An 11,063-nucleotide genomic window follows, 5' to 3' on the forward strand; every position below is an offset into this window, starting at 1 on the left:
CTTTTACAATTTTATTTAGACTATTTTAGAAAATCCTATTCCTCCTCACATTTAAAGAAAAAAATCCTGAATATTTTTAAAGAAAAGTACTCGTCAGATCAGTCAATTTCAGAGAACTGAGATTGTGCACTACTAATTATTTAGTGACTATTCTGAAACAATGACCGCAACACAATCTTTAAATGTCTGTCCGAAACTTGACAGTGGTGTTCTTCATCTTTTGTTTGTAGACCTCATCAAACTCTTCATTTTGTGCCACAGTGAAGAGAGTCTTCCAGTCTCCAACTTTACCTTTTACAACACAAACAAAAAGAAGCAAATCAGGTAAGTGGACAGAAGTGTCTGTTATAATATAGGACAGATGAATTCAGATGATGATTCATTTACTAACCTTTTCGCATAAAGGGTGAAATCTTAAAGTCCATGAAAGGGATTGTGGCATGATTGGTCACTTTGTTTTGTTTCATTGAATCAAAATGAACTCCTTTTGTTATTTTCTCTCTCTCCTGAGCCGAAGTTGATAATCCCAGGAAGGAGCACAAACGTTCCACCTCTCGCCCTGTATCCTGAGGAACAGATGCACAAATTACAATGCAGACACATTGTAGTGAGTCTGCAAAAATGTTAAAGGATCGTACCTCAATCATATCCTCATAGAACAAGTAGAGTAAGTTAGAATAGGTCTGTTTCTTCTCCCACCATCCACTGACATGGTCAAACCACGAACCAAACACATCTGCCGGGTAAATGAATGATGTAAATAAAATGTCATATTTAAATTAAGTTATAGCATATTATATTCAGTTATAGCATCATTCTCAAATTAATTATTGACAATGTTGAGGCTACAGTATAATGTACCCATGTTATGATTGACCAATAAGATTTCATTACAATTTTCAGCAACTTACTCTTTCCTTCCATAAATCTCTGTAAAAAGTAGTTCCAGTCTCCGGGTTCAGGCTGTACCATGTTCATTCGATCAAAATGAAAGTAGGAAACAGCATTGTCTTTTGCATTACGGCCTACGTACACCACCTAGAATAAATGACAAAGGTTTATAATTGTGACATGATACAAAACTTTTCATTCTGTGTGACTTCTAGCGCCACTACGCATTTTCAATATGCGCATCATGTCATGATCCTGTCACAATAAGTCAGAAAACTGTGACAAGGAGACAGGATCATGTCTTGTGCTTTCTTCATTTTGTAACCTTCCCTGTATCTAATCTTGCTGGATCTTGTTAGTCGTAGTGAAGTCTTTTTGTCATGTTCTTTGTTAGTTTTAGTCAAGTCTGTCTTTTGTTGTGTTTATTGGTTCTATGTTTTTGACTGGTTTTGGTTTCCCCTTTGTTTTTGATAATGCAAGTATTTTTTTGTTTAACCGCTATCCTGTACTTGGGTTCATCCACACAATTCATGACAGTATGTATACTGTATTCACGTTGGCATGCATATACTTTTATGCTGTCTGAAGAAAGGTCCAAACCATACCTTTTCTGTCGATAGGATGGTACACTACACTGTAAAATATTTCTATAGAAATTAAAGTATTTCTGGCTTCATGGTTTAATGAACATTAAACATTAACAATTCTTTATCTTTACGGAATAAAACAAAAATAACAGCCTCCAAAATCTGAAGTAAAAAAAACAGAAGGTTGATGAGGTTATATTCGTTATATTCTGTATAGATAAAGACTTGTTAATGTTTAATGTTCATTTAACTTTGAACAAACTGTTCACAGTAAATAGCATAAATTTAAATCTACCCTAAGTTACTGGCAAACAGCTGCATAACTACAGGAAATTATTTACAGTGTAAGGTTCTGTTTTGTACATTTACAGGTAGGTCCTATATTAAACACAATACAATGTTGTACCTTTTTGGGTACATTACTGTAGGCTACCTTAAGGATCTGTTTTGAACCCCTAGAATTAAACTGGTACAAAATCTTACCTTAAGGTACACAAAAGGTCCTCATGGTATAATATTGTACCCCAAAAGTTTTTTCAATTTATACCACAGGGCTCTTGAATGCTTAATTCTGGTTGAGAAAATATGGGTTTTGATTATTTTTCTGTAAAAGACACACACTGTCAAATGTCTTAAAATAACCACCAGAGCAATGTCTTAGCAATTTCTGTGGTAACCTTTGAACTACTCAAAAATAATGCACAGTTTAACGCTTTGCGTTGTGCCGCATTACTACCATATGTGTCTATTATTTTCGAAAAATTCATTGGCCCGGCGTCAATTATTCTTAATGTGTTGTATATCCATAAAGGTAAACATCAACCTTTCAGGGCCACCGCATTTGAAATGTTTTGTACCTAAAAAATTTTCTGAACAGTATATGTATTTACTGTGGCATGTATGTACTGTGGTTGTGGTATGTATATACTGTACCCTTGAGTTCTGCTCCCAGAATGACTTGGGCACAAGCTGAACAGGTAAATGAGTTTTAATGAGTCGAGGAGAAGTTTTCAGATTATCAGCCATTTCAGCTCCTGCATTTGAGAATTAAAATCAGGTAAATTTTAAATGGGAGACATGGGGGATATAGCCCAGATCCAGTTTTATAATCCAGATAAGAACATATACAGTATAAGAGCATCTGACAAAAAGAGACCATACAGTATAGCTTGTTTTGTTCTTTTTATTTTGAGAGATTCTTAAAGCACAGTAGATTAAATTGTCTTGTATGTCATTTTGTTTTATCTGTAGCTTGTTTCAATTCAGTCTGAAAGTGTTCATTGAGTTCATGTAACAGGAAGAAATACATCTCAGTTGAATTGTAAGTCTCTGACCTGATGGAAAGTTTTGAAAGCATGACTCCAAGAATGGCACTCTCATATAAATAGGCTGGGAAGTCTGGTGCTCTAAATCAGCACTACCAAAATACAGAAGGTCCAGTATATAAGAAACCCAGGTGGTGCCTAGTGAAACAGTAGAGAGAAGAGGTATGAGAACGCTCACAACTGCTACAAAAAGACATAAACACATTGAAATCCATAAAGTCTCTATGAAAGCAGTTCTCAGTAATTCTGGATCAGGATTACAAATCTATAGTCTTAGAAGAACAATAGTTTATAGTTTTAAAATGTGAAGTAGTTTAGTTGTGAGCTCTTGAAGTGATACTGGCAGTGTCAATTTTTGTTTTTATCACTATTGGTACATTTACCTTTAATCGGGCTGGTGGTTTAGTAGTGGATACGTAACATACTTACCATTTTATTTAAACAGCTCACCCATACCCTTTAACATTCACTTTGCATAAGCAGTTATTTACAACTTGCACTGACACATCTTAAAATACATCAGTGCCATTTGTTTAGCCTCAAAGTAATGTTTTTAGTAAGGCATGTTTGTTAAAACTAGTTATATTTCATAATTAAACTAGGACCTAGTCCTGGCTTAAAGGGGCCATGTCACAAGACTTTTTTAAGATGTCAAATAAATCTTTGGTGTCCCCAGAGCACATATGTGAAGTTTTAGCTCAAAATACCCCATAGATAATTTATTATAGCATGTTAAGGCCCAATCCCATTTCTCTGTCTTACCCCTTCCCCTACCACTTCGTCTTACCCCTAGCCCTTGTCCCTCGAAACCAAGTGTTAAGCGCTAGGGGTGAAAACATACCCCTATGAAATGAGACACCACTTGGTTACGGTTATGTCATCATACATCGTCGTTAGCTGGCTGCAACGTCACCAGACGCGACAAGTGTGTAAAGCACGTACCGATGTCTCCAAAGCAAGTAGTGTTATGCACTGATATCAAACGAAATTCGCTGCTAATGGAATTTAATTAAAACTGTAGACAAGCATGGAGTCCATTCATGGCTAGTTAGAGAAATACGGGAATGTTGTGCAAATCAGCAACGTAACGTTAGCGTAGCAAACTAGCGAAATTTAAAAACATTTAAATTAAGAACATAATTCAAATATATATGTACAGGACTGTGTAGAGCACAAAATAAGACGTTAGTAATTTTTAAATCAATTATGAAGCCGAAAATACTACATTAATGAGACTCTCTGGACGATCTGGCCGCCATTGTTGGCGGTTGCACAGTGTATTCTGGGTACCCCTTGGTTTCAAGTAAGCTCACGAAAATTCTTGGTTTTAAGGGGTATCTACCACTTACCCTTAGCCCTACCCCTTGATCAAAACGAGAATTGGGATAGCCCTTACTCTCACGTGAACGTGCAAAACTAAGGGGTAGGGGTAAGAGGAAGGGGTAAGACAGAGAAATGGGATTGGCCCTAAAATTGCCACTTTGTAGGTGTGTGCAAAAATGTGCTGTTTTGGGTGTGTCCTTTAAAATGCAAATAAGCTGATAATGCAAACACTGATCACCATAATGGTGGTTTGTTGCAAATGAAACTAAATTGTGCTGTGAATTATTTTCTCTCTCTCTTTTTCTCTGCACTAAATGGCAGTGATGTGGTTGGATAGAGCAGGTTAAGGGGTGGTATTATTATAATAAGAGCTCCTTATGACATCATAAGGAGAGCCAAATTTCAACCTATTTTTTCATGTGCTTGTAGAGAATGGTTTACCAAAACTAAGTTACTGGGTTGATCTTTTTTTACATTTGCTAGGTTGATAGAAGCACTAGGGCCCAATCATAGCACTTAAACATGGAAAAAGTCAAATTTTCATGCCATGGCCCCTTTAAGCTAATCCGTGTCCGGGAAATCACCCCTTAGTGTTTCAGTAAGTATTCAGATCACATGCAAACCAGATGTATTTTACCTACAGTATAGCAGTTTATTCGGTACACACACCTGCTTTAGGGTAAGTGGCGATCAGTATGTCATCCGGTCTTGCCTGAAAGTTCTTTACATTTTCCCAGTTGTCAGTGAAGAAGTTGGTCATAGAAACACCCTCAAAATCAAACATCTCAGGCCGACCCTCTATATTAATCTGTATTATTAAAAAGTAAAGAACATTTGTTTCATGTTAGAGTATATACTGGTGTGTCTAATGCCTAGCTAAATAAAGGCTGATTTAAAGTAAATCTAGACTGCATTCTCTATGAGCAATGGTCACAAAAAGTATTTCGTTATGCCATTTGGATTGGCTAATAACCCTTCTGTGATCCAGTCATTCTTTAACAAGGCTTTTCGAGACATGCTGAATCAGTGGGTAACCACTTACACCAAGAACATCCTAGCCTATTTCAAGTTCTTGGAGAAACAAATCACTTATGTACGTACAGTCCTCAGCTACTGTATTTGATAGAGAAATAGCTCTATACCAAGGCAGAGAAATGTGACAGCTATATCATTCCTGGGGTACATCATCAGTCCAGCCCAGTCGCCATGGATGACACTAAAGTCAGTGCAGTCAAATGGTCCTGGCCCAAAATGCTACAAGAATTACAGAGGTTGCAGGGATTTGCCAATTCAGTTTCATTCGAAACTTCAGCTTATCTTCCCTTAACCTCAATGTTCAAGGAAAGATTCACCCGGTTAACCTGGTCCACCGCTGCTGTGCAGACATTCAATGTTCTTAAATCCAGATTCACATCAGAAACCAGGTTATGTCACCTAGATCCCAATCGCCCACTCGTTGTTAAAGTTGAAGTATCATTGGGACTATTCTCTCTTAATGCCACGGCACACCTCCCAAGTTGCACTCCTGTGCTTTCTTTTCTCGTAAGCTAGCTTGCGATTACGATGTGGGAAACCAGGAACTCCTGGCAATTAAGTCAGCACCAGAGGAGTGGCATAACTGGCTCAATGGTGCACAACACTACTTCACAGTTCTACAACCCCAAAACAGAAAAAGTTGGGACACTGTAGAAATTGTGAGTAAAAAGGAATGGAATAATTTACAAATCTCATAAACTTATATTTTATTCACAGTAGAATATAGATAACATATCAAATGTTGAAAGTAAGATATTTTGAAATGTCATGCCAAATATTGGCACATTTTGGATCTCATGAGAGCTACACATTCCAAAAAAAGTTGGGACAGGTAGCAATAAGAGGCCAGAAAATTTTAATGTACATATAAGGAACAGTTGAAAGACCAATTTGCAACTTATTAGGTCAATTGGCAACATGATTGGGTATAAAAAGAGCCTCTCAGAATGGCAGTGTCTGTCAGAAGTCAAGATGGGCAGAGAATCACCAATTCCCCCAATGCTGCAGCGAAAAATAGTTTTCTGAGTTTCTCAGAGAAAAAATGCAATGAGATTGAAGTTATCATCATCTACAGTGCATAATATCATTCAAAGATTCAGAGAATCTGGAACAATCTCTGTGCGTAAGGGTCAAGACCGGAAAACCATACCGGATGCCTGTGATCTTCGGGCTCTTAGATGGCACTGCATCTCATACAGGAATGCTACTGTAATGGAAATCACAACATGGGCTCTGGAATACTTCCAGAACACATTGTCAGTGAACACAATCCACCGTGTCATTCGCTGTTGCCAGCTAAAACTCTGTAGGTCAAAAAAGAAGCCATATCTAAACATGATCCAGAAGCACAGGCGTTTTCCCTGGGCAAGGCTCATTTAAAATGGACTTCGGCAAAGTGGAAAACTGTTCTGTGGTCAGACGGATCAAAATTTGAAGTTCTTTTTGGAAAACTGGGATGCCATTTCATCCGGACTAAAGAGGTCAATGACAACCCAAGTTTTTATTAGCGCTCTTTTCAGAAGCCTGCATCTCTGATGGTTTGGGGTTGCATGAGTGCGTGTGGCATGGTCAGCTTACACATCTGGAAAGGCACCATCAATGCTGAAAGGTTTATCCAAGTTCTAGATACATATGATCCCATTCAGACGTCGTCTCTTTCAGGGAACATGACAATGCCAGACCACATAGTGCATCAATTACAACATCAAGACTGCGTAGAAGAAGGATCTGAGTACTGAAATGGCCAGCCTGCAGTCCAGATCTTTCACCCAAAGAAAAGATTTGGTGCATCATAAAGCGAAAGATGCGACAAAGAAGACCTAAGACAGTTGAGCAACTAGAAGTCTGTATTAGACAAGAATAGGACAACATTCCCATTCCTAAACATTGGTCCTCCTCCAGCTGTTCCTTTATATGCACATTTAACTTTTCTGGCCTCTTATTGCTACCTGTCCCAACTTTTTTTGGAATGTGTAGCTCTCATGAAATCCAAAATGAGCCAATATTTGGCATGACATTTCAAAATATCTTACTTTCAACATTTGATATGTTATCTATATTCTACTGTGAATAAAATATAAGTTTATGAGATTTGTAAATTATTCCATTCCTTTTTTACTCACAATTTCTACAGTGTCCCAACTTTTTCTGTTTTGGGGTTGTAACATATCTACGTAACCTTGAATATCTCTCCTACACCAAGTGACTGAACCCAAGAAAGGCAAGATGGGCATTATTTTTAAACCCCTCAACCTCATAATCACTTATTGACCTTGATCAAAGAACACTAAGGCTGATGTGATGATAAAAACGAAACCCATTTTACCACCCACCTGTATTGGAGTCCCTGTGCAATGGGATATCATGACCAAAATAACACTTTATATAAGCCCATTTTACAAAATCCCACATCTTCTGAATGTCTAGCAGACAATAAATATGTCACCGAGACCTTGGATGGTTTTACAGTAGGTACATGCCTCACTTAGTTCAGGTTATGTAGGGACCACAGCCACACTACACCTTCTTCAAAACAATTTCTTGTTGGAATTTATGCCCAGAGATCCCATTAACTTAACCATTAACTAATTAATTGTTCCAGCCCTTTCCTGTACCACATAGACCATGGCCACATATTGCCATAGACTGCATCACAAACCCACCCCCATCACAAGGTAACACAACTATTCTGACTGTTATAGATAATTTCTATAATAAAAATGTTGTAGACTTATACCTTAGTTCAAGTTACCCTCAGCTCATAAAACTGCCGAACTGTTCTTCTTTGTTAAACTCATCGAAGACTTTGTGTCAGACCATGGACCCCAATTCACCTCTTGGTCATGGTCTGCTTTATTTTCTCAACTCAATGGACAAAACACCAGTCTCTCCTCTGGCTATCATTCTCAGTCCAACGGGCAGACAGAATGTCTCAATCAAAAAATCGTAAAGTTCCTACGATGTTTTTGCAACCGGAACCTAGGTGACTGGAAATGTTTTCTGCTATGGGCAGAGTATGCTAGTCTGCCAATACCACTGAGCATCCAGCTGTTAATTTGTGGCTACACAGAAGGGAAGTGGTCTGATATCAGGCTCACATACATCTTTTAAGGGCTATAAGAAGTCAGAGATTGCAGGCAGATCGCCATCGCGTCCCAGACCCAATTATACACCTGGTACACGCCTTCCTTGTCTCCATACATGGGGCAGATTTCTCCAATATCTGGTTGATTGGAAGGGTTACAGCCCAGAGAAACATTCTTGGGTCAACTCTGACGACATTTTCCACCCATCTCTCCTGTAGGACTTGTAACAAAGTGTTTCCAACCGACCAGCGCCCCAACATCATGGCAGACCCAGGCGTTGGTCGCCTCCTTGTGCCAAAAGTTGCTCGCTCTGGGTTTGCAGACTCTGTTATGAATGAGTTCACCAGCCTAAAGCGCAATCACCTGAATACTGATATGCTGGACTCCATTTCTCATAATACACCACCCGAACAGGTTTCTAGTCCACCTGCAGCTACTTGAGGATGCTGTTTTTCCTGCACTAAAATGAACTGAGCGTTTTCCCTGTTAGTATGATGGATTAACTGTTTTTTGATCTGGACTGACCATTGCATGTTCTACCATTTATAGTTCTAATCTTCCTGCCCTGAGCATTCCCAGTGTATTGTTTTGAGTCTTTACCTCAATGTCATTTTACTGCATGTGGATAATATGCCTGTACTCCTGAGGGTTCATTACAATGCAGGTGCAATCATGTTGTTTATAAATTTTCATTTATAATTTTATAATAAACGTTTCACACTTTCAACTTATACTGTATGTATTGCTTAAAATATTTTAATCTTGCTAAAAGAGTCAGAAGAGATTTATTACTTACTGAGGCCACATCAGGGATTTCCATGGTTTCTCTTACCCTTTGTCTTCTTTTTCTTCTTTTGTCGAATGTTTTTGGCAGCTCTTTTATTTTTCAAATGGAAATATGCCTGGTACTTTACACCAAAAACAGTCTCCTCTCCTACAAACGAAGAGCTACATTTATCGATCTGTACTCAAGTTCAAAGTTATATCAATTTGTCCTCTCCTCTCTCTCTCCCTCTCTCTCTTTGTGTGTGTGTGTGTGCGTACTTTGCACTCAAAGAACATGTTGTGCAAGTTTAAACAGCCCTTCCCATAGACAGGAAAAGTTTCAAAAGCATATAAAAAATAGTTTTCACAAGGATTCAAACAAAGAGAATGTTTAAACCCTTGGCAATTGTCCAATAGGGTCAGAAATTCAGCCATGCATCGTGAGAGTGCAAAAAATGAGAGTTTAAAATCAACAGATATCTTTTCCAGATGCAAGGGGTACAACCAAATCAGTTGAGGAACAACAACCCAGCATTGGGTGATTTTTAACCCAACTGTGTGTTCTGTCCAATATTCACCCAGCATAGGAAAAAAACAAACCAACAATTTTTAGAATGTAGTCCTTCAGTTACTGTACTTCCATAATATATTAACACATTTGACAATTTCCGCTCATTGAATGAACACTTGGCTCAGGTATTTCACTTTTATAAGTCTCTGTTCACCACTCAAAGTTCTGGCAATAAAGATTTAGATTCACTGGAGATCTTTAAGACCTTATCATCCACTGAGAAAGCTATTATGTGTAATACAATGAGATTGGGTACATGTGTGAATCTTTTTGAATGGTTGTATCTGACATCCCACTACAAAATGTTTTCCTTTCCAAGTTGTGTCACCCAAAATTTACAGAGCGGTTGTGAACCACCACACCAGTACTCCCCATAACCCCATATAGGGATGAATTGGGATAGAGAATACATTCCAAATGATACTTTTGTGCCATTGAATGGCACTGTAGCAGGAAGATGCTGCTTAAAGGGACAAAGGTGAGCACCCAAGAGGAAGCTGTTACAATTGTAATTTCAGAAAAGCTCTTAAGATCACATGATATTGTGTGGCATGTTTTTGACAACCTCCTAATATAGAGAAAAAAATGTTGTTTGGGGTACTCATACAGTTACTATAAGCAGGAGTCGAGGGGAGTTATTTAACTATTTTTAGTCCTTTTGAAGCTTAAAGATGCGGTTACCATCGTAAACAATCAATGGAATGAAGTCTGATAGTAGCTGTACTGAGGCGCTCAGAGGTGTAAAGTACTCAAGTAAATGTACTTCGTTACTGTACTTAAGTATTTTTTGGGCTACTTTGTACTTGTACTGAGTATCAAAAATATAGGCAACTTTTACTCTCTACTCAATTACATTTTTGATTGGGTATTTGTACTCTTTACTCCACTACATTTTAAATGACACTTAACGTTACTCGCTACATTGTTTATTCGTCAAATAAAAACGAGACGAAAGTGTCAGAGGGTGATGATGGATAGAATCTGTGGTCGCGAGGTTACACGCACACACACAACTGAGGGACTTCATTTGGCTCTGCGCAGAGCAACCGTATGAAATCAAAGTACTGCGAGAGCGAATCAAATGCATATGGAGAAGTCTGGTCTCGCGGTACTTTGATGTCAAACGCTGAATGGCTTGCATTGAGCCACCGTAGCGGGACATCTGCGTGCTGCGTATGTCATAAACTGTAGAGAAAAGTTCGCGTCTGGTCTGAGAGAAGAGATAAAGAGCAAACATATGGATGCATATCACATTTGCTTCAGTCAAGGGACCATTTTTTAAACATGTGATGCTATAATCAAAACAAAAGTGATGGGCGATTGCAGGAGGGTCATCCCGCAACTCAAAGGCAAGCACAAATGTTTATATACTCTGATGCTACCTTATCAGCTAACCTGAGCTGGTACATAACTTGATATAACTTACTATATAAGCCAAAATAAACCAGCGAGGTCCTGTACTGATTGCCCAAGTAACTTA

The 11,063-nt window shown here is 38.3% G+C and overlaps 1 protein-coding gene across 2 annotated transcripts; it reads right to left on the reverse strand.

Annotated features, from left to right (window-relative positions):
• Positions 1-102: 102 nt before the first annotated feature.
• On the reverse strand, positions 103-9,273 carry LOC135753313 (cytosolic sulfotransferase 3-like). 2 transcript variants are annotated; one of them, XM_065271355.2, is made up of 8 exons: positions 9,044-9,273; positions 4,796-4,934; positions 2,813-2,941; positions 2,412-2,512; positions 912-1,038; positions 639-736; positions 392-566; positions 103-291 (listed from the first exon to the last, which is right to left on the reverse strand). In XM_065271355.2, exons 1-8 carry the CDS (start codon positions 9,065-9,067, stop codon positions 179-181), a joined length of 906 nt encoding a protein of 301 aa, XP_065127427.1. In that variant the 5' UTR covers positions 9,068-9,273; the 3' UTR covers positions 103-178. The 2 variants fall into 2 exon arrangements, with proteins under 2 accessions (XP_065127427.1, XP_065127428.1); XM_065271356.2 differs by lacking the exon at positions 4,796-4,934.
• Between the last annotated feature and the right edge of the window lie 1,790 nt (positions 9,274-11,063).

The sequence above is a fragment of the Paramisgurnus dabryanus genome, chromosome 11 (assembly GCF_030506205.2).
Source record: "Paramisgurnus dabryanus chromosome 11, PD_genome_1.1, whole genome shotgun sequence".
NCBI lineage: Eukaryota > Metazoa > Chordata > Actinopteri > Cypriniformes > Cobitidae > Paramisgurnus > Paramisgurnus dabryanus.

Coding starts and splice junctions, on each gene's coding strand:
- LOC135753313 (XM_065271355.2), bottom strand. CDS start 9,067: ATGGAAATCCCTGATGTGGCCTCA. Junction 2,513..2,812: donor CTTTCAAAACTTTCCATCAG/GTCAGAGACTTA, acceptor TCTCAAATGCAG/GAGCTGAAATGGCTGATAAT. Junction 1,039..2,411: donor TCTGGGAGCAGAACTCAAGG/GTACAGTATATA, acceptor CATTTATTCTAG/GTGGTGTACGTAGGCCGTAA.